Below are 27409 nucleotides of genomic sequence, written 5' to 3' on the forward strand. Positions count from 1 at the left end.
AAAAAAAAAAAAAAAAAAAAAGACAAATGCTCTATTATTTCACTTATGTGATGTATCTAGAGTAGTCAAACTAATTGAAACAAAGTAGCACAGTGGTTGCCAGGGTCAGGATGGAGATTGAAAGGGGAGTTTAATGAGCATAAAGTTTCAGTTTTGCAAGATGATAAAGTTCTGAAGATGGGTTGCACAATAATGTGCATGTAGTTAACACTACTGAACTGTACATTTAAAAATGGTTACAATGGTAAATTTTGTTACATATATTTTATGTTACATGTATTAAATATTTAATTAATGTTACAATTAAATATTTTTTAAAAATCCTTCCCCAGGTATCACTCCCCCTCCTCCTTGCTCCTGTGTGAATTAACAACTCCCTCCTTTGCACCTCTACATTATCTTGCGTGTACCACCATTATGGCTCTTATCACACTTTTGGTAATTATGTGTTTGACAGGATAAGGGTTACTGTCCCATTTGCCCCCATCCTGGGACAGGTGAATACTCATTCACTCCTGGGGTCCTAACCAGAAGCTAAGAAAATATACTAGGGTCTTTGGCAAGACAGAGAAAAGAGGCAGTGACCCCAGCTGCATAATAGTCTAAAGGGTACAGTCATTATCAGCAAGAGTGTATCTTGTATCTTGCAGATGTTTCACTCTGAGGCTGGACCTGGAGGGACCATTTTTCTTCAACAATCCTTTTATAGGCAGGCTCTGAAAAACCTAAATAACACTTCTTTCCTCCTTCAACACACAGAAACATCTTCTCCATTATGAGGACAGCCAGCTGAAATGATTGGCCATACCTGGTCTGACCCACTGGACAGAAGAGAGGAAGATGTTCATTCAAGATGGATTCAAGTTAGAGTAGCTGACATAATAAACAAGGTTCGGGGTTGGGGCTGGGGGGTGCAATAAGGAACTATTTTGCTGCTTCCCCTGGACTCCTTGTAAGTAAGTTTGATGCCTGATTAAATTTTTTTTTCTGATAATGGACTGTAACTTTCTGCCCTTCCAAGGTCATAGTCAAGAAGTTACATTTGTTTGATCCATCTTTGCTCCTAGATGGGAGCTCCTTTAGGAGCAGGACCATACCTCATTCATCCTTGGATCCCCTGTGCCCACTAGTCCTGGCACATAGCAGATGCCCAATAAATGCCAAATAAATGATTGAATGGTTAGAATGAGGGTCTTTACAGCATTGAGCCTTTCCAATAACCCGGAGAGAGGCTTTTGGCGGAGCAACTAGTCTACTACAGAAAGGACAGTCTGAACTAGAGAGCCACAGGGAGTACGAAGGTCTGCTGGGTATGGGGAGCAGAGGGAGCATGAGAAGAAAAAGTGATTCATTACATAGCCCAGGTTGAGCAGGCTGATGAAATTCGCACCCTCCAGCTTCATGTTCCATTGTCTCACTGGTCATTAGATAGCGCCGACATTTATCTGGTCTCCAGGCAAATTCTATAATTTCAGCTCCGTCTGAAGCAACACAGTAACACCGACTCAGTGGCCTGGATTCCATAAGTGCCACATACCTTGCTTCGGCTTAAATCGGGCGTTGTTTTGTCTGGCTGCTGGGACTGGCTCAGATCTGCTAACAATAAGATGCTTATACATGGCCCTTTCATGCAGTCAGTATTTAAATTTTTTTCCCCTCTCTTGAAATCCTGGAAATGATTCCTAACAACGGTTAATCTAAAAATCCGCAGGTTTTGGTCAACATAGTGGCGCCCCTTCTAACTCACATTTATAGAATATGCAAGCTGGAAGTAAGAGTAGAAACTAGTTCTGCTTCGCAGGTAAGGAAATCTGTGCCCAGAGAGTTGGGCTGGGTTCCAGCCAGTTAAAACTAGAACTCAGAGCTGCGGTCCTGAGCCCTTTTCCTTCTGCTGCCTGCCCGCCAGTGTGGTCACACCTGCTTCAGACACTTCCAGCTCAACCCTCCCTCCATTTTCTGTGCAACTAGGGTCCTCTCTGGAGAGTTCGTAAACCATCAGCTTTAGGAGAGAAGTGGGCAGACACAAATCTTTCACAGGTTAATTTTCCTTGGAACGTTCTGGGTGATTTTTTGTAAAGCCTGATTCTCAATTGTGTTGATTTCAAGGTAGTGTTCCTCACTGGGAGCTAAGGAGACGGTGCAGAAGTGCGCTGATTAGCTAGAATTGACCATAAACAGAGTGGCGCGGCGGATGGGCCGAGCGGGTTGGCAGGGCACCGATGGCAGCGAACTGGCCTAAATCATCTGTGCATCACCTAACAAGCACCAACTGAGCACTTACTGTGTGCCTGGGTCATCCACAGCTGCCTAATTCAGAACCAGCAGCTGCCCTCCAACCCTCCCCTGGCCTGAGGAGCCCTACTAACTGGCAGACTCAGGGACTTCTGATTCTCATCGTCGGCCTGCCCTTAACTAGTGTTGCGACTCCAAGCAAGCATTTAAAATTCTCCAACCCAGGTGGCCTGAGGCTTGAGAAGAAATAAAAGGCTTCTCAAAGGGATGATAGTTTCAGGAAGTTTTTTGTTTTGTTTTGTTTTTTTGTCAAGGGGAGGGACTGGAAAAATACCATAAAAGGCATTTTGGGGGTCACACACACACAACAGCAGAAGCGCTGTGAGCTGTCCTGCAGGCTCCCTGTCCCGGGAGCCACCTTCCACCCGCCCCCAGGCGGAGGCGGCCAACCCCAGCCCAGTGGGCTCCCCAGTTCGGCCCAGAAGAGCCCGGCCGCGGAGGCCGGGGGGCGCCTTTCTCTTTAAGAGCCGCACGGCCGCTCCTGATTGGCTGTAGCTATGCAGGGTTTTCTTCCACGCTCCCTCGGAGCGCTCCCTCCCGCGTCACCGGTCCAGCTCCGTTTCCACAGCCCCCCCTTCCCGGCCGCGCGCCCCTCCCGCCCCGCGCGCGCCTCCTCTTTCTCGCCGCCGAGTTCAGCGCGGGCAGCCGTGTGGGGCATATGCCAGCAACAGATGCCGGCCGCCAAGATCTGCATTCCTAGGCCACGCTAAGACCCTGGGGAAGAGCGCAGGAGTCCGGGAGAAGGGCGGGAAGGAGGGGGACAGGACGTGCGGAGAATTCCCCCCTAAAAGGCAGAAGCCCCCGCCCCCACCCTCGATCCCCGCTCCGGCCGAGCGCCTGCCTGCCTGCTGCTGCTGCGGGCACCCACCTCGCCCAGCCATGCCAGGCCCGGCCACCGACGCGGGGAAGATCCCCTTCTGCGACGCCAAGGAAGAAATCCGTGCCGGGCTCGAAAGCTCGGAGGGCGGCGGCGGCCCGGAGAGGCCAGGCGCGCGCGGGCACCGGCAGAACATCGTCTGGAGAAACGTCGTCCTGATGAGCCTGCTCCACTTGGGGGCCGTGTACTCCCTGGTGCTCATCCCCAAAGCCAAGCCGCTCACTCTGCTCTGGGGTAAGTCCCGCCGGCGCCCCCTGCGCCCCGGGCTCAGTGGCCAGGCCGCGCTGGGGCGCACGAGGTCGCCGCTGGCCCCTCGGCTGCGGGCGGTGCGCAGCGACCCCCGGTCTCTCTTCGCCTCCAGCTGCGCGCCCCCGGGGGGGAGCCCTTGGCATTCCAGTTCTCCGTGCCTTGGGACGGGCAGGTGTTTTTGTCCCGGTATTTTAAACTTCCACGCCCCCCTACCCCGCCGCGGTCTGCGTAAGGAAGCGCATTTGCCGGCTTCCCGATGGAGAGCCGAAGGGACCCGGAGTCCTGCGGCGCCACCGCTGTGCGCAGAGGCGCGCGAAGGGAGAGGCTCGGCACGGGCTGAATCGGTTTCCAGTGAGGGAGGACAGGCGGGTGGTTGTTTAACCCGTGCGGTCCATGGGTCTCTCCTATCCCCGTCTCCCTCCCCCATCACCTCCGCGGGCCACGGACCTTGGGGGCAGAGATGAGGACAAGAAAGGGAGTTGGACCAGGGAGGAGAGACCGGCACAGGATGGAATCTTGGTTTACGTGCACCAGATGGAAGATACCGGTTCCCCTCTTACCTCTCCAAGGCCCCTGTCCCTGCTCCCTCCACAATCTTCTATGCCCATTTGCAGTTCTCCGGCCTCGGAAGTTTCTCGGTGAGCAAACCGAGCCCATGGCGAGAGCGGTCTGACCCTAGCACGAAGCTCCAACTGTGGTTGTGCAGAGCCTTCTCCAAACCCTGTTACCATCTGGCCAGTGCGGGTCTGTTCCGCACCTGTGGCTCTCTTGTTACCCTCCTTCCGTGCACCCCCACTCCTGCCAATAGGGAAGGGAGCCCAGGCACAGACCACCATTCCCCTTCCCCTAGGCTCCAGGGGCTCCGTGCCCACCCTGCACGACCCCAGTCGTTGATCTTTGAACCACTTCTCAGCCGCCCTGGCCGCAATAACTGGTTTTGGCCTCCTTTACTGAAGCGGCAGTAGCCAGGACAAAAGGCACAGGCATTGATATGCTGAGTGAGAATTTGACGAGGTAATCCAAGATGCCCTTCCAGCTCCCGTTTCCCTGATCTCTAAGAAACACAACCTACTTTTATTTCCATAGGGGAAGAGGAAGGAAGAAAATAAGACCTCTTTTTGCAAGGCTTTTTTGGCATGGTGCCAGCTGCAAATGCCTAGGTAGATAATGGGGCCACTATGGTTCCAAGCCTTCCTTTGAAAACCTGCTCTTGGAAGCAAACCGATCCAGAAGTGGGTACCTCTTCTGTGTGGCTCAGGGAGGGCACAGCAGAGTTGAGGGATGGTTAGGTAGGATCTTTCGGGATCCCTAAAGCCTTTAAAGTCTCCCCAAAGCTCTGGGAAATCTCCTGCTTCATCTTTCCTTCTCTCAGTGCACCTCCTCATTTCTGTGTCCTTTTTACCATCACCTTTATGTGTTGGTTTAATTCTCCAACTGACTAGACTATGATGTTCTGCTGTTGCTTCATGCCTTACTGCCCAGAGTTCTCCAACAAGCTCCCCCTTCCTCCCCACCCCCCCCTCCCGCTTCTAGAGGCAGGGCTGGGCTTGGTCCTCAGAGTCCAGTGGCCTCTAGGGGATTGAGGCTTATCTTTAATAGCTGCGGTGTTCAGAGAGTGCTCAGGGAACAGTGAGCACTTAAAATATTATCTTACATGCCTAGGGCTCACAGCTCCACTCCTTACAGCCTCTGAGCCCCAAGACTCTGTCATTGGACCAGGAGCCACAAGGACAAGGCCCTTCTCTCCAAGTTTGCCAGGTCACCTCTGCCCTTTCCAGACCGCACTCTGTGGTGAAGATAGTACTTTTGTTCTGAAAGACTGTGGCTTAGAGGACACCTCCCAGGCCCTAGTTTCCTCTAGCTTCCTTAGAGAAGTTAACAAACTGAAGGAATCCGGTTTCCCCTTTGTGATGCATGTCCCAAACCCCATCCCATACCTCCCTGCCTCCCTTGATAAATTCTGCCTTTGCTTAATCTGCTATTTCCTAAGTCTTTTTTTTTTTTTTTGAGACGGAGTCTCACTTTGTTGTCCAGGCTGGAGTGCAGTGGCACGATCTTGGCTCACTGCAAGCTCCCCCTCCTGGGTTCACGCCATTCTCCTGCCTCAGCCTCCCAAGTAGCTGGGACTACAGGCGCCCCCCACCACGCCCAGCTAATTTTTTGTATTTTTAGTACAGACGGGGTTTCACCGTGTTAGCCAGGATGGTCTTGATCTCCTGACCTCCTGATCCGCCCTCCTTGGCCTCCCAAACTGCTGGGATTACGGGCGTGAGCCACTGCGACCGGCCCCTAAGTCTTAATTCTCTCCCCACCTTCATTGCCTCCCTAAAAAAAAAGAAAAATAGCAGACAATGGTAGATATTAGAGTTTTAAGGTCCAAAACTGTGACTAGAAACATTCCAAACAATGGATCTTACCTGATGAATAGCTACTGCTTCTCCTGCCTTTTTTTTTTTTTTTTTTTTTTTTTTGGTGCGACAGGGTCTTGCTGGAGTGCAGTGGCACGATCATAGCTCACTGCAGTCTCAGTCTCCTGGGCTCAAGCAGTGCTCCCACTGCAGCCTCCCAAGTAGCTGGGACTACAGATGTGCACCACCACTCCTGGCTATTTTCTTTTTCTTTTTTTTTTTTTTTGGTTTTTTTTTTGAGACGGAGTCTCGCTCTGTCACCCAGGCTGGAGTGCAGTGGCCAGATCTCAGCTCACTGCAAACTCCGCCTCCCAGGTTTACGCCATTCTCCTGCCTCAGCCTCCCGAGTAGCTGGGACTACAGGCGCCCGCCACCTCGCCCGGCTAGTTTTTTGTATTTTTTTTAGTAGAGACGGGGTTTCACTGTGTTAGCCAGGATGGTCTCGATCTCCTCACCTCGTGATCCGCCCGCCTCGGCCTCCCAAAGTGCTGGGATTACAGGCTTGAGCCACCGCGCCCGGCCGCTATTTTCTTTTTCATTTTTTTTTTTGTAGCAATGGGGTCTCACCATGTTGCCCAGGCCGGTCTTGAATTCCTGGGCTCAAGCAGTCCTCCCAAAGTACTGGGATTACAGGCGTGAGCCACTGTACCTAGTCTCATGAATAGCTTTTGAGGGAAGAAATGAGGGACAATCAGAGACCAGCTAAGATCAGCTGTGCTCATGGCTAGGCTACATAGGGTAAGCAGAGGGACTAGGCAGACTACTGACTAAGGGTTATTTTCAGTGAAAGCCCTGGTGCCTTGATCCACAAATGTCCCCCCCACTGAAGGCCCTTTTTCATCACCTCCCTACCAGTTATGTGTAGCATTAGGGCCAAGTTCATGCCCTAGTGGTCTGCTCATGCACTTCAAGGACCTGACTTGTAGGCTTAGCCTGTCCATTGCTTGCCACCCTCCACACCAGATGAGGTTGCGCTGGAAACGAGAGGCCTCTATGCAGTGCACCCAGCAGGGGATGTGTTGGATGTGCAGTGTGCGGAGAGTAATTTGCGTGGTGGTAAAATGTCATCCGTGAAAGAGCCATCAAATTGTTAGTTCATCAAGTTGTTAGTTCTCCCTGGGGCCAGAGCATGTTGTTTTCCTTTTTTATCCTTTTCGTTTTATGAGGGGGCAGGCGGTCAGAACAGAATGCTCTTGGTGCCCCTAGGTCCTCAGCAAAGAGTTCATGACTTTCTTTTTTTTTTTTTTTTTTGAGTTCATGACTTTCAAGGACAGAAAGCAAACTCCAACTAGCCAAAAAACCTGCATCTGAAGGCTTGAGCTCACAAAAATGCCTGCTTGAGAGTTTCTTGCCAAAGGCACAGTTAGTCAATGCCCTGAATCCCAAGATGGGTAGAGCAGGGAGTGATGCCTTGCAGTTACCGTGTGGAGGTGTGAGTCCTGGGGCTGCTCCCCAGCGGAGCCTCCCCTGATGGCCTCCAGACATCTGGCTGTTGCCTCCCAGAAACATCAGGGCCTCCTCTGTTTTTTCCCTAAATGTCATCCGAGTTCCCTAAATGTGTCCCATAGTGACATTATGACTATTTTCCTCATGAGATAACTTCAGTGACAGCACCAGGCATGCAAAGCAGTAATTTTCCCTGTTTCCTTTGATAGATCAGCCATCCTTCTATCCTGTCTTGGGGCAAATGTGACCACTGTTAAGGCAGATACAGGGTTCTCTGGTGCCCTGCTGGGTTCTTGGAGCATCTACACCATCCTATGTGGGATTCAGTATACGCCAAGGAAGCTGAGAAGTGGTGGAGATTAACAAGGCAGTGTGGGGTGATGGGGTGGTCAGTAGAAGCTGGGGCTTGGAAGGCGCTGATCCACCAGTCACATTCTGAAATGTGCCCAAAGATGAGCTGTCTTCCGTTGGGCATCAGGTAACCTGTATCTGGTCCTGCTGTCTTCACTGGGTTGTGCTTCTTTTCCATCAAGTCCCTCAGGTTGTTGAGGAGCCCCAAGAATGCATGGTCATGGACTTCTGTCTTGCCCCAAGGTTTTCTAGAGTAAGCAAGGCTCAGTAGACAGGCAGATCTGAATGTGAATCCCTGCTCTTCTACTTACTTACCAGGTGAATGGCCTTGGACAAATTTACATCTCTGAAGCAGTTTTCTCACCTTTAAAATGGATATGTTAATACTGTTTGTTCCTAAAGTTGTGAGAATCAAATTAGATGATGTGTGTAAATCATTGAGCACAGTGCCTGGCTCTCGGTTGGTGTTAATTATTCACTGTCATTATTATTGGTCCTAATACTGGCCCTTTTTCTTTAGCAGAAGAAAAAAAACTCTTCCGGCAGCACAATAAATTCCACAACGCTGGCACAGAACTTGGCTTCACTGCCTCTCTTGCATAGAAAAGATAGATTTGGCCTTGGAAATAAGGGCTCTTTCTCAACGTTCCAAAGAGAGATGAACACGAATCCCTTCTGTACTTCCTCCCTCCTTCATACCCTTCTCTTTCATTCCATCTTCCTCCTGTTATACTCCAAAAGATCATTGTTTTGTAGCTGGGATCTTTTTGTTCAGCTGACAACTCAGCTGGTCTTTAGCATTTTCCTTGGGATTTTTGAGCACAGCCAGTTACAATTGCTACAGAAACAGGGCCACATCATTTCTCTGAATCTCTTAGAGTCTCAGTTTTGACTTGTTTTTCTCCCTCCCTCTTCCTTTGACTCATCATTTAAAAAAAATCTTTAATGCTCAATTAAACTACTAAAAATCTAAGAAAAGTAAATGACTCTTCCTTTCAAACCCTGTAATTCCAAGCCCATTGTTGTTACAACTCTTGCATTTTTAACAAATGGGCAAGCATTAAGAGCCTTACCCAAGCCTGGATTGCAGCTAGACCGCAGAGAATAGAGTGTGCTTTTGCTAATAGTCCCAACAAGTATGTACATGGATTGAGGTTAACATTATTGACTCAATTTTAAAACAAACAAACGGATCAAGGTCACTGCAGACGGCACTGTGACCATGAAATGAGAAAGAGAGCTGCAGAGTAGAAACTGGTGCGAAGCCTGACATTGCTAAGTTTAACTTCAGACTCGTTTCTTTACAGTTTGTGAGCCTCAGTTTCCTCATCTGTAAAATGGATACAGTAATACTGAGTTGACAGTTATTTGAGAATTGGGGCATATGTATTTTCTTTGAGACAAGGTCTTGCTGTGTCACTTAGGTTGGAGGGCAGCGGTGCCATCATGGCTCACTGCAGCCTCAACCTACTGGGTTCAAGTGATCCTCCCACCTCAGCCTCCCAAGTAGCCAGGGCTAGAAATGTGTGCCACTGCACCCAGCTTTTTTTTTTTTTTTTTTTTTTTTGTAGAGATGGGGTCTTACTATGTTGCCAGTGCTGGTCTTGAACTCCTGGGCTCCAGCGATCCTCCTGCCTTGGCCTCCCAAAGTGCTGCGATTACAGGCATGAGCCACTGTGCCTGGATAGGGCATATGCTAAAGGGCTTGCTAAAGAGTAGACACTCAATGCTATCTACTATTACTACCTCCTAAGGTAGGGGCCTAGTCATGAAACCTGCACTGGCTTACTGGTCTGTCTCGGACTTGGAGTACTTGTGACTTAAATGTAAGGCACAGCATTTTTTTTTCGAGATGGAGTTTCGTTCTTGTTGCCCAGGCTGGAGTGCAAGCGCAATGGCGTGATCTCAGCTCACTGTAACCTCTGCCTTCCGGGTTCAAGCGATTCTCCTGCCTCAGCCTCCCCAATAGCTGGGATTACAGGCATGCACTGCCATGCCTGGCCAATTTTGTATTTTTAGTAGAGACAGGGTTTCTTCATGTTGGTCAGGCTGGTCTCAAACTCCCGACCTCAGGTGACTCACACGCCTGGGCCTACCAAAGTGCTGGGATTACAGGCGTGAGCCACTGTGCCTGGCCAGGCACAGCTTTTAAATCCAAATATTTAATCATGAACTTGCTATAATATTTTAGTTTTCACCTCACCTAGTTTTGTGTGTGGCATAAAATTATAATAGTTGCTTGGAAAAAGTCAGTGATAGATATGCAAAAGGGTGACACAGCCGTGGTTTTTTTTTGTTTTTTGTTTTTTTTGCTGTTGTTAAGGATCTATAAAAGTGTCTTTGAGTAGCATTTTTTTTTTTTCATTGAACATTTATTTTGAAATTCTGTATTCTCTGGAATGCAGTCTACCCATTCCTTTGTCCCATGTTTCTTTGGAAGTGCTACAACCTTGGGTGTAATAAGAGTACAACCAGGGATTGTAAACTAGTTCAACCATTATGGAAAACAGTATGGCAATTCCTCAAGGATCTAGAACTAGATGTACCATATGACCCAGCCATCCCACTACTGGGTATATACCCAAAGGATTATAAATTAGTCTACTACAAAGACACATGTACACGTATGTTTATTGCGGCACTATTCACAATAGCAAAGACTTGGAATCAACCCAAATGTCCATCTGTGACAGACTGGATTAAGAAAATGTGGCACATATACACCATGGAATACTATGCAGCCATAAAAAAGGATGAGTTTGCATCCTTTGTAGGGACATGGATGCAGCTGGAAACCATCATTCTTAGCAAACTATCACAAGAAGAGAAAACCAAACACCGCATGTTCTCACTCATAGGTGGGAACTGAACAATGAGATCACTTGGACTCGGGAAGGGGAACATCACACACTGGGGTCTATCATGGGGAGGGGGGAGGGGGGAGGAGGGAGGGATTGCATTGGGGAGTTATACATGATATAAATGATGAATTGATGGGTGCTGACGAGTTGATGGGTGCAGCACACCAACATGGCATAAGTATACATATGTAACAAACCTGCACGTTATGCACATGTACCCTAGAACTTAAAGTATAATAAAAAAAAAAAAAAAAAGAGTACAACCAGCATTAGGCTGTACCTGGAATCAAATGAAACAGTGCAGTAAGTAGCTTGCCTGGAAGTCGGCACAGAGTAAATGTTAGCCTTCCTTTTCCATCCACACATTTCCTTAGTGTTTCTCTTCGTTCATTCCCTCTGGTCAGCTCTCTTCCTTTGGAGGGTGAGACAGTCTAGCCAGCCCACTGGATAGAGAAAGCTCCGTGGTTATCAGGAAGCCTTGGTCCTGGGTAAAGGCAGTTTTTTTGTTTGTTTTTTCCCCCCAATTGTGTTTCCCCTGACAATGGATTGGTGGCCACAACAACAGGTACCAGCTGTTTTCCCTCACAAATGCCTGTTGTTTGTTCATTACATGTGTGAATGGCCACAAGAGAGATCCTCACAGTCGTGCACGCAGGCACATATTCATTCATCCACTAATCTTTTTTTCTTTCTTTTTTTTTTTGAGATGGCGTCTTGCTCTGTCGCCTAGGCTGGAGTGCAGTGGCGCAATCTCGGCTCACTGCAACCTCCGCCTCCCGGGTTCAAGCGATTCTCCTGCCTCAGCCTCCTGAGTAGCTGGGACTACAGGTGCATGCCACCACACCAGGCTAATTTTTGTATTTTTAGTAGAGATGGGTTGCACTGTGTTGGCCAGGATGGTCTCAGTCTCCTGACCTCATGATCCACCCGCCTAGGCCTCCCAAAGTGCTGGGATTATGGGCGTGAGCTACCACGCCCAGCCCACTAATCATTTTTTACATTCCAATGATTGTCAGAAATAGTGGCACATCAGAATCACTTGGGTAACTTTTAAAATTATCAAAAGCCTGGGTCTTTCTTTACCTAGGCCTGATGAATTGGAATGTCTAAAAGAGATGCCCTGGTTTTTCTTTATTTTAAGCTATTCAGGTGTTTCTAATGCACAGCAGGCTGAGAACCATTCAATTTCCTTATTCAACAATATTTATTACTTACTAATTACCTGCCAAGCGCTGGCACCATCCTTGACTTCATGGCACTTACAGGCCAGTTGGAGAAACAGGTGCACAGGTGACACCCCTCAAGGCACCATCCATATTCGGGTGCTGTGGGACTGAGAAGCAGTGCCAGCTTAGGGGGAATTGGGAGGCTCCCCAAAGGTAGGAGCCAAGTGGAGCCTGGCAGGTACAGGGATGGTTGTGGAGAGGCTAGGTGAGCTGGCATCACAGCCTGAGCAAAGGTCCTGAGGAAAGAGAGACAGGGCAGGGCAGCTCAAGAACTCAGTTGTTCAGCATGGCTGGTGAGTGGAGTGGAGCGAGAGGAACATGACATGGAAAGGGAGACGCGCTGGAGGTCTCTGCTCAGAGGTGAGAAGATTCAGCAGATCTCATCTGGTTTGTGGAAAGAGAGGTTGTCCAGGGCTCCCTGCAGCCTTCCCACCGGCTCTCACCTCCTCCTCTCAGCCCATTGCACATACCAATGATTTCTAGTGTGGAGGAACAGTCTCAAGCCCAATTTCTAGACCAATACTTGTCGGTGGGATGTGTGAAGTTATTCAGGAAAGACGCTGGGACAAACATCTCATTGGGTGCGAGTGTCCCTGACTCTTAAGTGGGCTTAAAGTGGGGCTGGGCACCTGCCTCAGGCTGCATGGAGCTGAGGGGAGGCTTGGAATAAAATCTCAGTTGGGCATTTGATTTCACAGACTCAGACTCAGTCCTGGGGGGAAAATTACTAACAAACAAATACACTAACAACAACAACAACAAAACCCTAAGGCTATCACAAACTCAGACCAAACCCAGAGCTGGTCCTCCTTCCCCTTCCTTTATCCTGTACTCTTTCCCCTGTTTCTAAAAGGTACATGTGTGGAGAGGGGGTTGTTCCCATTCCCCCTCATTCTTTCTTTAAAACTAGCTTTTAGCAGCTGATTCCCACGAGCCCACGTTCCAGGGAAGAAGGATCTGTCCTCCTTCATCTCGCTCCCCATTTTTCAGGTGTTGGGGCTATTGAGGGGCCTGCTGCTTACTAGGAAGGTTGGAGGACTCTGTGGGTCTTGGCACGTTGCTGGTTTCTCTCTGGAGACATTCCAGAGCTTTAGAACAAACATGCAGACAGTCTTACAGCTGCAGTTGCCTGAGCCTTAAGGGCCTTGCTACTCAAAGTGTGGTCCTCTGACCACCAGCATCAGCATCACCTGGGAGCTTGTTAGAGAAAACAAATCCCAGACCTCACCAACCCCATGAAATCACTGTCTGCATTTTAACGATATCTCCAGGTGATTCATCTGCACAGAAGTTCAATCACAGGCTGACCATTTAGAGAAGCTGGACTTGAGTGGGATTTTGCAGTTTTTCCTTTTGATGGCTTCCTCCCCTTTGCTTCCCCTTCTACCCTTCTGACTCCTTGTAGCTTATTTTAGAACATGTCAGGATCCTGCTTCTCTGTCAACAAAAGGCTGTTGTTAAAATCTTTCAGCCGGCAGCAGCAATGTTTAATTCATGGACAAGAAAATTAATTTTATTTTCACGAATAGAGCTGAGGAAAAATAGCAAGGAGACTGTGCATGGCCCGTGGGAATCCAGCTTGTCTATTTAACAGATGAATGGGCAACAGTGGGGAGGCCTGAGGGGAGGGCTGCCTTCTGCAAACTTGTGTAGCAAATTGTATTAGGATGCTTTTAGCTGCAGGTATCACAAAATTCAGCTTCAAACGGCTTAAAAGGAAAATTTCTAATTTCACTGATAAAAAATCTTGAGATAGGGCACTTTTAGGATGACCCAGCAATGCCATCAAATAGCCGGTTTGTTTTCTGCCATGGTTGCTTGTCGCATTCAGTTTTCCTCATGGTTACAAGGTGGCTGCCAGAGTTCCGGGCAGCACATGGAGTTATAACAATGTCCTGTGGAAGGAGAAAGAGGTGGCCCCTTCCTGAAGTTTCATTTTATCAGAGACAAAATCTTTCCTGGTTACCTCACAGCTGATCCTCACAGCTGGTGTCCTCTTAAATCTCACTTGTGGCCAGGCACAATGGCCCATGCCTGAAATCCCACCCACTTTGGGAGACAGAGATGGGTGGATCACTTGAGGCCAGGAGTTCCAGACCAGCCTGGCCAATATAACGAAACCCCATCTCTACTAAAAATACAAAAATTAGCTGGGAGTGATCATGAACACTTGTAATCCCAGTTACTCGGGAGGCTAAGGCACGAGAATTGCTCGAACCCAGGAGGCAGAGGTTGCAGTGAGCCGAGATCATGCCACTGCACTCCAGCCTGGGTGACGGAGCAAGACTGTCAAAAAAGGATTTTTTAAAAAAGTCTCACTTGTAGGATTGTGTCATGTGTCCCTTGTTAAACCAATTATTGGGAAGGGGATGGATTACTATGAGTGGTTCAGCCTGATCAGGGTTGGACACTTTCTTCATCTGTTCAGGATACTATAACAGAATACCACAAACTGGGTGGCTTTTAAACAGAAGAAACTTGTTTCTGAGTTCTGGAGGCTGGGAAGTCCACAAACAATGCATCAGTAGATTGGTGTCTGGTAAGGACCCACTTCCTTATTCATATATGGTGCCTTCTTGCTGTGTCTTCACATGGCAAAAGGGGTGAAGGGTCTCTTCTCTCTCCAGCCTTTTAAAAAGGATTGATTGATTGATTGGTTGATTGATTGACAGGGTCTTGTTCTGTGGCCTAGGCTGGAGTACCATGGTGTACTCACAGCTCACTCTAACCCCAAACTCCTGGAATCAAGGGATCCTCCTACCCCAGCCTCCCAAGTAGCTTGGACTACAGGGGCACGCTACCATACCTGGTTAATTTTTTACGTTATTATTTTTGTGGAGAATGGGGGTCTTTTTATGTTGTCCAGGCTGGTCTCAAACTCTTAGCCTCAAGTGATCCTTCCACTTCAGCCTCCCAAAGTGTTCGACTTACAGGCATGAGTCACTGAGTCTAGCTCACCAGCCTTTCCTTAGTGCCTTAGAGGGCACTAATCCCATTCCTGATGGTTCCATCCTCATGACCTAATCACCTCCCCAAAGCCCACCTCCTAATACCACTACCTTGAAAGTAAGGATTTCAACATAGGAATTTTGGAGGGAAGACAAACATTCAGACCATAGCAGCCACTGAGTCACATGCAGCTAGGGCAAAAGACCCAAACGAAATGGAAGCTCTGGCTTGAAGGAAGCGGAGGTCGTGGCTGTTGAGACAGCCAGCACCTCTTCTCCATGGCCTTCCTTAGTGTTGCCTCCATTCCCTGGAAAGGTCTGGCTTCTGTGTTTTACATTTCAGTGTGCTCTTCTCAGTACAGTGGTAGGTTACTCTGGGCACAGGGAATTTTTAAACACCCTTGTAAGAGGGTTCCTGGAACTGAATTAGGAAAAAAAAAAAAAAAAAAAAAGGGAAAACCAGTGACTTAGAATGGGTTCTTTACCAAGGTTCTCCATGGTGACATACTTTCCCCAGACTGATCGTTTTCTTGGTCATTTTCCACATCTTTCAAGTGACAAAGAATCTCACTGATGAAGTCACAACCAGATTTCTGTTCTCTTGCCTCAGATTTTGCTTAAAAAGGGAGTATTTATAAGGCCAGTGCATCCTCACTTAACCTCACACAGCAGGTACTTTTTATTTGCACAAACAATCTAGGAACAAAGATCTTGCTTAGGAGGAGGGCGCTAACTGTGTGAAACAAAACAATAGCTTTTGGCTAGAGAGGATGGAAAACCTTATTTTAAAGGGCAGATGTCAGAAAAAATGTGTAGAGCGGGACTGTGGCATAGCCATTGTGTAAAACCTTTCAGTCAAACAAAGCATGTAAAGTGCCTACTTAAGGTAATGCTTGATCTTTGTTGCTCCTGGTGGCTGTTGGGTCTTCTGGGGTGGAAGTTTTTGAAGATTGCCTTTTTTTTTTTTTTTTTTTTTAAGGTGAAGTCTGGCTCTTGTCCCCCAGGCTGGAATGCAATGGTGTGATCTCGGTTCACTGCAACCTCCACCTTCCGGGTTCAAGTGATTCTACTGCCTCAGCCTCCCCAGTAACTGGGACTACAGGCATGCACCACCAAGCCCAGCTAATTTTTGTGTTTTTAGTAGAGATGGGGTTTCACCTTGTTGGCCAGGCTGGTCTCGAACTCCTGACCTCAGGTGATCCACCTGCCTCGGCCTCCCAAAGTGCTGGGATTACAAGCATGAGCCACTGCGCCTGGCCAAAGATTGCCTCTTAAATAGAGAAAAAAATCAAATGTCAATGAGCTTGAAAATGAAGCAAGACATGAATAGAGTTTAGAAATCAGGTTTAAATTTATTTTTTTCCTGTATCACTACCTATTCTATGAACATCGTCACGCACTTGCTATTTGGGCTGTGTTGGTTTTAGCTTGGTTCTCTGAAGAGACAATGGCTTACAAATGCAGCCTATGACCTAAGTTGGAAAGGCCATCTCTAACAGCACCCTCCTCCTTAACATCAAAAAGCATTTATTAAGCAAGTATTTAATTACTTACAGCCTGGGGCACCCATTGTGTAAGAAAACAAAGATCACGTCTGTACCCTTCTCCCTTTCATAACTGAAAGGAACAGCTGTAATTTCCCCCAGTACCCTAACCAACTTACTGTTCTTTAGGCAGAGGTAGATAATGGAAAATATTCTTACTTTCAAACTTCCATGCATGCAGTTAGAAATGAATTTCTAAAATGTAATTGTCCCGTGGAGTAGTTTATCAACCCACTCCTCTAATAGGTTCGTAAGAAGCTTTTGCAGATGGTTACAATAAAGCTCATCTCTATTCTCAGCATATGACTCACTTGAGTGTCCCCAGAAACATTCGTTTTGCCCTGGAGTCTCTATTAGCCAAAGGAGATATTTATTAGTAAGTGTGAATAATACGTACATATCTCCCCCCTTCCACCTCTCACCCCCAAATCCATTGTTTGGCTCTGTAGCAATTGAAAAATGGGTGAGTCATTAGCATTTTTTAGCTATACTCAAGTTACTTTAGACTCTGTAGAGGGAGAAAAAATAATTTTCTCTCCAACCTTTGTCATTTTTACCAGGGACAGACTCCCTGTAGCAAAAGACAGACTAGCAAGAGAAAAACAAATGGAAGTTTATGGACATATATACCTCAGGTATACATGACAGAGAACCAGGGAATGAGTAATTCTCAAGGAGGTGACTTTGCATTTAGGCTTACGTACCATTTTCAACAAAGAACAGTAAATTTATAAAGAAGTAACAGGACAAACCAAAAGGACTCTGAGTCTGGAGGGAAGGCAAATTGATCAACGGTCGTTAATAAGGCTTGTTATGTAGGTTCCTTTGATGTCTCAAGGCTGCTAGGGGTCTGACTTTGTCTTCCATGGTCATCCTTTGCTTTTCCTGGTAAAGAGGGGAGGAAGACCCTTTTGCCTTTGTAAATTTATGTCCCGCTTTTAGGCAAATAAGGGGAGGGCAGAGAGCTCTTCTTGTATCTGCTTCTTTTCAGTTGCTTTCAGCTCAGAATAATCCTTATGCCAGAGTAGCATATTTTGGAGCGGCATATTCTGGTTTCCTACAGCGTCATCTGGAGCTGGGAGGGCGGTGGGGGGCGGCGAGAGAAGCCACTACCCTGTAAGTATGGATGGGATCTGCACTTAACTTGGCAGAGCTCCTGTGAGAGTTGGAACAAGCCACAGCTATTAGAACTACTATTCCCTACGGACAGAGCTGTGCCACTGTGTGTGCCACTGTGGCCCTACTAGTTGTTAAAATATTGAAATAGTGAATAGCTGCTGCCTTCCCTGGTACTCCTGGAATCGCCAACAATCCAGGAGCTAAAAGGTTAATGCCTGGCCCAGCTGCAGGGCTTAAATCTACATCTGTTCTGACTGTTTTTGATTGGCTGGTGCCCTGTGGGTTGTCAGATGTTTTTAATATCACCTCTGCATTTGCATCCTCTTCTTACATAATCCATATAATCTTCAGCTTCTATCCCTTTCACAGTTCTAATTTAATGAGAACTTAAAAAAAATCAGTCTGTTATTCTGGCTTAAATTTATGTCCCAAAACCATGTAAAGAAAGGCATTAGAGCACTGTCTAAATTCTGGGGCTTTCACTCACTTGTCTTTTTTTTTTTTTTTTTTTTTTTTTTTTGAGACGGAGTTTCGCTCTGTCGCCCAGGCTGGAGTGCAGTGGCCAGATCTCAGCTCACTGCAAGCTCCGCCTCCCGGGTTTACGCCATTCTCCTGCCTCAGCCTCCCGAGTAGCTGGGACTACAGGCGCCCACCACCTCACCCGGCTAGTTTTCTGTATTTTTTAGTAGAGACGGGGTTTCACCGTGTTAGCCAGGATGGTCTCGATCTCCTGACCTCGTGATCCGCCCGTCTCGGCCTCCCAAAGTGCTGGGATTACAGGCTTGAGCCACCGCGCCCGGCCTCACTCACTTGTCTTAATAGAAACTCCTTTTACGATAGAGGCAATGTGTATCTAAAATGTGATTTTATATTCTGGTTTACAATTGCCTTTGCATAAGATTTCCTCCCCCAAAAAAGAATTGATATTAATTTTATCATCAGAGAGAAATAACACTGTGAAGATAAAATGGTGAAGCTATTTCTTTTTGGTGTTAGGGGTTGGGAATATGATGTGGAAGATGGCACTGCAGATTTAGGTGTACTCCTCACTCACAATTCCTTTTCCCATGAGGCTGTAAATTGTATCTAGGTTCTCCAGCTAGCCTGGGGTGAGCATCACTCAAACCATCACCTGAAGCCTGGTATAGGTAATTTTTTTTAAATTATAGAAAGTGTTAAACATATACAAAATAAAGAGAATAAAGTCTGTTATCGCTGCCTCACATGCACCTGGGATTGTTTTTCTTTGTAACTGTTTTACTTGGATGTGTAATTTCAAGCTCACAGAACAGTTGTTAAGAATAGTACCAGGAACTCCCATAGACTATCCACATTCACCAGTTGACATCTTGCCCCATTTGCTTTATCATTTCCTCTATGTATGTATATAGGTGTGTGTGTATATATATATTTTTTTTTTCTGAACCATTTAAGAATAAAATGGAGACATCTGTCCTTTTATCTCTAAATATTTTAGTGTATATTTTCTGAGAACAAGAATATAACCACAGCACAGTTATCAAAATCTGGACATTCTTTTTAAAATCTTTTTCCTTTTTTTAATTTTAATTTTTTTCCTTTTTTTTTTTTTTTTGAGACAGAGTTTCGCTCTTGTTGCCCAAGCTGGAGTGCAGTGGCACAATCTTGGCTCATGGCAACCTCCGCCTCCCAGGTTCAAGCGATTCTCCTGCCTTAGCCTCCCAAGTAGCTGGGATTACAGGCATATGCCACCATGCCTGGCTAATTTTGTATTTTTAGTAGAGACGGGGTTTCTCCATGTTGGTCAGGCTGGTCTCGAACTCCCATCCTCAAGTGATCCATCCACCTCAGCCTCCCAAAGTGCTGGGATTACAGGTGTGAGCCACCGCGCCTGGCCAGTTTTTTTCCTTTTTAAATCTGGCCTTGCTGAGTAAAAAATCTGGATATTTACTTTTGATATTCTCTACTGCACAGTGGAAAGTCTAATGCTATCAGGCATCTTTGCCCTGTCCTCTTTAGCTATTTTTTTCACCCTTTGGATTAGATTGAAGCAAATTCCAGGCAATTGTATCTGTAAATTACTAAGTGTCAAGTATTGGCAGAGGCCATTCTGGCTACAATGTCCACATGGAAAACTTTGGGGGCAACATTTTCCCTACTAACTCCCTGGTCCTGGGGATAAACAGCTGTGAGAGGCTGAGATGGGTGGAAACAGAGAAGCAGGAATCGTGGAAACAGAGAAGCAGGAATCATGAGTGAGTCGTACTGAAGTGCACAGTGTGGTCTATGTCTGTCTGCATCGGAGTCATCTGAGTTGCATGTTGAATATGCAGATTTCAGGGCTCCATCCAGACCTACAGAATTAGTATCTCTGGGGGTCAGACCCAGGAATCTGCATTTTATCAAGTGTTGCTAGTGGTTCTTACACCCAGGGGATTAGAGACATTCAGGCCCAGGAGCAGGTGGCCTGGGAGTGATGCTGTGTCCCCATCAGTTGGACATCACCCGTCTCCCACCTCGGTGTTGTGTGGCTCTCCTTAGAGTGACTGAAATTCAAGCCCAGATTCCTTAGGGTTGACGAGAGGCACAATTTTAGGAATGTGAATAGCTGTGGGTGTGTTCCCTCCATAGGAATCCACACGTTGGTGTGAAGTGCTTTCATCATCTATTTTCTTCCAACACAGGGCTGACACCTTGAGGGAATGGGAGTTTCACAGGAGCAGGGAGAGTATTAGGACCTGGAATACTTTATAGGGGTGGAGTAACTTGTTTTCTGGGGGAGCGTGGGGGTGGGGAAGGGAATAGGTACTTGGATCGTCCCTTAGATGTCTGGGGAAAAGCTGTTAGGAAGTAAGAGGTGAAAAAGGACCCTGGAGAAAGCCTCAAATAAGTAGCTTTGGGCAGAAAACTTAACCTGCACCTTGGGTGAGGAAGAGGAAACCTTCTTTTCTAGGATTGGTGTGAGGACTAAATTAGGTGCAGCAGCTGCTTCCCAGGAAGGACCAGCCCTGCTATGGGAGTAGTTATTACCCCCAGAACCAGATAAGCACACTGGTGCTGTCATTCCACTGTATTTCTGGATTTCCGCGTATTTCTGGATTTCTGCTGTATGTCTGTATTCTAACAAATTTGTTAATTCTAAATATGGAGGTTCATAGTGCTCTTCTCTAAGGTCCCTTTTTATCTCTGGGGACTTTATGATCACCTCATTTGGAGAGGAGCAGACACTTCCCTCCATCAATCATGCCCCTTTTTCAGGCAGGCCGGAGACACAGTGCAGTTCTTTAGAGAACTAAATTGTCTTTAGGGGCATCCTAGAGCTAGTCTCCTCTGCGACCCAAGATACAAGGGCCCTTTGTAAATGTTTCTGAGCCACTGACAAATGGGCGGAAAGACAGCCAGGCTCTAGATGTTAAATGCAACTGAGGGGTGGGGAGGACTTAATCCTCACCTGCATCCTGTCAACAGTGGCCACATGACATAGGTGATTTTGCTCACCCACAGGGTGATGAGGGCTGATGACCACCCTCACCTAGGACAGTAATCTGTCTTAGTCTGTTTTGTGCTGCTATATCAGAATACTACTGGGTAACTTAAAATGAACAGAAATTTATTTTCCATAATACTGGAAGCTGGGAAGTCCAAGATTGAGTGGCTGATATTTGGTGAGGGCCTTCTTGTTCCATCCTATGGTGGAAGGACAATGAGAGGGAGAGAGAGCGAGCAAGAGGGAGCCCAACTCATGCTTTTGTAACTAGTCCACTCCCGCAATAATGGCATTAATTCCGTCATAAGGGCAGTGGTCCAGTAACCCAAACACCTCCCATTAGGCCTACCTCCCAACACTGTGGCACTGGAAATCAAGTTTCCAACACATGAACTTAGGGAGACACATTCAAACCACAGCCTAACCCAAGTGGATGTTTCCATTCCTTCTGCTGTTGAATCTCTCCCCTCCCTTCTCTTGAAAAGGAGATGCACTTTCCAAGTCCTTTTTTCTTTCTTTCTTTCTTTTTTTTTTTTTTTGAGATGGAGTCTCACTCTGTTGCCCAGGCTGGAGTGCAGTGGCGTGATCCTAGCTCACTGCAACCTCTGCCTCCTGGGTTCAAGTTATTCTCCTGCCTCAGCCTCCCGAGTAGCTGGGACTACAGGTGCATGCCACAGTGCCTGGTTAATTTTTTTTTATTTTAGTAAAGATAAAGTTTCACCCTGTTGCCCAGGCTGGTCTCGAACTCCTGAGCTCAGGCAATCCGCCTGCCTCGGCCTCCCAAAGTGCTGGAATTAGAGGCATGAGCCACCGCGCCAGCGCTCAAGTCCTTTTTTCTTTTAGTGTGAATGATTCTCAAGCCCTAGCTGGTACTTGTTTAAATTTTGAGGCTTTTCCAGCCTTCCTCTGGGGGGCCCTGCTCCATTTCTCTCCCTCTCAATTATGTGAGTGTGAGGAGGCTGGTGGGGGCCCTCTAGACTTAGCCAGGGTCCACCTCTAACTGTTGGTGTCTTCATAGGGAAGAGGAAATGCAAAGCACTGTGAAAGCAAAGCTGCCCCTTGGCCCTGTGCCCAGACCTCCCAGATGCTGTGGAAGCAGCAGGCCCTGGAGAAGCAGCGGTCCAGGCTGGCCCCCTGGGGCCTCCTGCGGTGGCCAGGTGTTTCTTCAGTCTAAAGGTTGAGGGGAGAGATTTTGGACTCAGATAAATTTTTGCTGAATAGCTGAAGTGTTAATTAATCTCCTAAGTCTCCCCTTGGCCAGGGCCATTTCTGGTGGATATTAATTGGGTTTATGAGACAGATGAAGTATTTTAAGGTGCCAAAGAAGTTCTCCAGGCACTGTTGTGATAATGCTGAATATGCATATTGGTGTTTTTAATCTCTGTTAAGATTCAAGGGCAGCGAGGGAGCCTTTTTTGGGATGTGCTTTTCTGCACCTGCTTGGAGACTGGCAGGCTGAGAGATTTAGGTGTCTGATTAAATTCCATTTTCCACACATTTGTGGACATGGGCCTAGTGTGTGCTAAGTGCTAAGAATACACAGGTAAGCAAGCTATCATTGCTACCCACGAGATCTAGAAGGGGAGATGGACCTAGGCCAGTTATAATTCAGTGTGATGAATGCCAGCAGAGAAGTAGGCTTCGGGTGCAGGCATGACTAGAGGAGTGGTCAAGGACACCTGCATGGTGGGGGTGACACCGAGTCACCTTTGAATAGGCGAATGGGAGTTCTCTCCAGGCAGAAACACCAGGGAAAATGCATTCCCAACAGCTGTAACAGCACATGCTACACAGAGAATGTAGAACTGTGCGAGAAAACTGGCTACAGATGTTCCTAAACGTGCTTTCTGTGCATCAGGCATGGGCCTAAGTGCTTCCTGTATTGTAACTCTTTTAATCCACATAATAACTCTATGAAGTAATTATCGGGCCACAGTATCCTTGCTGTAGTTATGAACAACAACAATAATTTTGAGAACAAAAGTTATTTTATAACTAATTTAGAGAGAAAACTTGACCCAGTTAATCCATTTAGTGGCAAAAACTGACCTATTTAGTCTGAATAGTCATATTGTGTTTGATGACAGACTCACTGTGGGCATTACTGTAGTGCAAATGTACTATCTGAAATCTGAAAAATTCTGCACCTTGAAGCACATCTGACCCCAAGGTTTTGGATGAGGAACTACGGCCTTGTCCTGGTGTCATCCACATTTTACATGTGAGGAAACAAAGAGACAGGGAGGAGTGATTTGCCCAAGGTCACAGAGCTGGTAAGGGGCGTCAGGGTTTGCACGGAGGTAGTTCTGGTTCCTGAGCCCTGCCTATCATCCTTAGGCAACACAGCCCTGAAGGTTCTGACTTCCTACAGAGGAGTGATTTGAGCACTCCATGTGTGGGCAGCTCTGGGACAGCATTGCCCACTGATGCATTCCTCGTGGCTGAGCCCTGACAACTTTCAGCAGCACAAATTTATTATTTCCCACAGATTGGAAACCCGACCTAGGTTTCAGTGGACTAAAATGGGGAATCTGTTTCCTTGCCTTTTTCACCTGGTAGAGGCTGCGTGCTGTCCTTGGCTGATGGGCCCTTCCTCCATCTTTAAAGCCAGCAAGAGCACGTTGAGTCCTTCTCACATGACATCACGCTGGCCTCTTCCTCTGGTTCTCTTTCACTTTTAAGGACTCTCATTATTACATTAAGCACACCCACATAGTTGAGGATACTATCGCTAGTTTAAGATTAGCTAGTTGGCGGCCAATCGCGGTGACTCACGCCTGTAATCCCAGCACTGTGGGAGGCCGAGGCGGGCGGATCACGAGGTCAGGAGATTGAGACCATCCTGGCTAACACGGTGAAACCTCGTCTCTACTAAAAACACAAAAAATTAGCCGGGCGTGGTGGTGGACGCCTGTAGTCCCAGCTACTCGGGAGGCTGAGGCAGGAGAATGGCATGAACCCAGGAGGCGGAGCTTGCAGCGAACTGAGATCGCACCACTGCACTCCAGCACTCCAGCCTGGGCGTCAAGCGAGACTCCACCTCAAAAAAAAAAAAAAAAAAAAAAAAAAAATTGCAGCCCAGCCACACCTGGCTCAGGCTTCTAATCTGTAGAACTGTAATAATACATGTTCGTTGCTGTAAGTTACTAACTTTGTGACAGTTCATTACAGTAGCAATAGGTGTCAGTGTTTGAGCACCCTCCTTGGACCAGGTCCCTGGGGTGACATGTTAGCAGAATGTGGCTGGAGGCAGGGTGGGTTCTGGAGGCTGTTGACCTATTGACCCATCCTCTGAGTTCCCTCCCTTCACCCCCCATCCCCCAACGGGCCCTGGTGTGTGATGTTCCCCTCCCTGTGTTCATGTGTTTTCATTGTCCAACTCCCACTTATGAGTGAGAACATGTGGTGTTTGATTTTCTGTTCCTGTGTTAGCTTGCTGAGGTTGATGGTTTCCAGCTTCATCCATGTCCTTGCAAAGGACATGATCTCATTCCTTTTTTTGGCTGCATAGTATACTATGGTGCATATATACCACATTTTCTTTATCCAGTCTATTATTGATGGGCATTTGGGTTGGTTCCATGACTTTGCTATTGTAAATAGGGGGCTAGGGTTTTGAGGGGGAAATGTCTCAAGGGCGCAGCATCAGCTTTCAAAGGGGGAGCGTTGCTCAGTGAGGAGACTTTGTTATTTAGTTGCATGAATTTGGGGCTTCTGTTTTGTTTCGGTTTCAAACACTGGCCGAGAAAACATCCCTTACTAAGACTATATGGAGTCCTGGCCCCACAGGAAGCCCCGTGGTTGGGAATGGGGAATGCAGGGAGGCGACCAAGATACTTTCCCAGAAGCAGGACCAGCTACATAATTCATAGGGCCCAGTACAAAATGAAAATATAGCACCCCTGTTCAATGATTATTAAGAATTTCAAGATGGTGATAGCAGCACATTTAACCATGCATGAGGCTCGTCTAAGGATGGGGCCCTGTGTCACTACACCAGTCACACCCTATTAAGCTGTCCTTGACCAGAAATAATGTACCCTGTGTGTGTCCTCAGCACTCTCCGATGTCATGAATGTTTTCAATGCTTGTTTCCCCAGGAATTGACTAAACCATAGGCCTCAGCCCTGAGGACTCACTTTCTTATCACAAAACTTGTCTTGATTGCACTGGATATCTGATGCTGTTTGAAAGATACTTTGCTCAGTTCTTGGGGAGAAACCACATTCCAGGGTTGGGAAGGGAGAGGAGGCCGAGGAGGGGAAACTTGACACTTTCTCAGAGACTTTCTGGCTGTGTGACCTCGGACAAGCAACTTAGATTCTTGCTGTCTCAGTTCTTCATCTGTACAGTGGAGATCATGTTGCTGACCCCAACGTGATGTCATGGGGCTAATTAAGGTGCTCAGAGAGAGGGCCACTGTCTGGCATGTAGGAGCTAAAAGGAGGGCTCTCTGGCTCCTCATCCATCCAGTTTTCTGCCCAGAACGAGTGGTCAGAAGTCTGCAGAAGAGCATGGGCGCAGCGTGTAGTTCAGCACAGCTCCCCAGATAAGTTTTGTTTGGTGTTTTTCAGCACAATGCATGTTATTAAAATCTCCAAGCTACAGTGTTAGCTTCAGGAAACACATATAACCTGTGTGGTAAAGTCAGCCCCAACAATCCACTCCCAAATGGATTTCTCAGATTAACATAAATATGTATCCCTAGTTAACTTTCTTAATTCTGAATTCTAGAACACATAAAACATACCATTGTCACACAGACAAAATAAAGCATAGACTTTCTCCATACTTTGTGGAACTTCTTCCTCTTGTGAGACTCCCACAAAGTTTCTAGAAATGCCTCTGGTGTCTTGGACTTTTCTATCCATAGAGAAATGCACCAGAGAAAGATGCGCATTGGAAGAGGCTGGCTCACCGCAGGCCAACTCCAAGCAGGAGGTTGAGGATCTGCATATGAATCCTTGAGTATTCATGGCTCTTGGTTATGGCCTAGGAGTGCATTGGCATAGGTGTAGGTGAGGTGTGTGCGTGTTGAGGGCAGATAAGGGAAAGCGGGGGAGTAAGAACATCTGGGGCTCAAGTCCTCACTTCCAAGATGACAGAGAAAGAAGAAACAATGGTCATGTCCAAAAGGGCCATGCCATGTGCAACCTGTTTGCTGCATGAACTGCACCTGATGCATGTTCAAGGCTGAGGCCATTAAGAAGTTGGTGGCCAGGTGTGGTGCCTCGTGTCTGTAATCCCAGCAGTTTGGGAGGCTGAGATAGGAGGATCACTTTAGGCCAGGAGTTTTGAAGCTGTCCAGGTCATGCATTTCCTAGGAAAGCCTCCAGCAGGGGTATGAACACCTCTAAGTCACTTTCTAATGTGCTCCTCACTCAACCATGTTCAGTTTTTCCCTAGTCTCCTAGACAATCTTCACCTATTTTTAGGATACTAACTTAAACTCGGTCAGGTCAAATTAACACAACATTCACAGCTGCCTAAATGACCTTTTTTTCACACAGCTGTGCAAACTGGGGAGGCCAAGAATATATTGCAGAAGAGTTAAGGTTTAATGTTGGTGGATAAGCTTTCTTCCCCATGAAAACACTATGCGGCACTTTACACTAGAGTGCTTGGTCTAACACACACAAACTCCCCACCATATCTGGCACAGATACGCTCCACATGCTATATTAAGCATAATTTCCTTTTTTTTTTTTTTCTCCTGAGAATAGTTTTTCTTCATTCCTTAAGGACTCAGCTTCATCCCAGCACTTTGGGAGGCCGAGGTGGGTGGATCACGAGGTCAGGAGATCGAGACCATCCTGGCTAACACGGTGAAACTCTGTTTCCACTAAAAATATAAAAAATTAGCCGGGCGTGGTGGCGGGCGCCTGTAGTCCCAGCTACTCTGGAGGCTAAGGCAGGAGAATGGTGTGAACCCAGGAGGTGGAGGTTGCAGTGAGTGGAGATCACACCACTGCACTCCAACCTGGGTGACAGAGCGAGACTCCGTCTCAAAAAAAAAAAAAAGGACTCAGCTTCTTACATGGGCTTTCATGGAGGTTGCGGAGCAGCCTGTGCAGATGTAAATCGGGGTGAGGGTGTTCGATTCTTGGTCCTTTCGGCCTTCATGAGATAAATTCTTGACTACCTTGCTGTGAATGGCACAATTCGCACAGTGATGTAGCTTCACATACAACTTAGAAAGCACATAGGCGTCGAAGATGCTTGCTTCAGAAATGTCTCTGAAAGCTGCAGCCTCTACCATGTTTCAAATGATGAACTTTTTTTTTTTTTTTTTTTGACAGGGTCTCTGTCTGTCACCCAGGCTGGAGTGCAGTGGCATGATCACAGCTCACTACAGCCTCAACCTCCCAGACTCAAGTGATCCACCAGCCTCAGTCTCCTGAGTAGCTGGGACCATCGACATGGGCTACCATGCCTGGCTAATTTTTAATTTTTTTCTAGAGACAGAGTCTCACTATGTTGCCCAGGCCGCTCTTGAACTCTGGCCTAAAGTGATCCTCCTGTCAGCCTCCCAAACTGCTGGGATTACAGACATGAGCCACCACACCTGGCCACAAACTTCTTAAGAGCTTCTTCCTTGAACATGCATCAGGTGCAGTTCATG

At 47.1% G+C, this 27409-nt stretch overlaps 1 protein-coding gene across 2 annotated transcripts in view; it reads left to right on the top strand.

Moving 5' to 3' along the window:
* The first annotated feature begins 2837 nt into the window (after positions 1–2837).
* Positions 2838–27409, top strand: part of SCD5 (stearoyl-CoA desaturase 5) — a 174312-nt gene continuing 149740 nt past the window's right edge. For both annotated transcript variants that reach the window (XM_010358930.2, XM_030924068.1), the window contains exon 1: positions 2838–3403. In XM_010358930.2, coding sequence (XP_010357232.1) covers positions 3172–3403 — 232 coding nt within the window. In that variant the 5' untranslated portion in view covers positions 2838–3171. The remainder of the gene's footprint in view (positions 3404–27409) is intronic.

Source organism: Rhinopithecus roxellana, chromosome 2, assembly GCF_007565055.1.
Source record: "Rhinopithecus roxellana isolate Shanxi Qingling chromosome 2, ASM756505v1, whole genome shotgun sequence".
NCBI lineage: Eukaryota > Metazoa > Chordata > Mammalia > Primates > Cercopithecidae > Rhinopithecus > Rhinopithecus roxellana.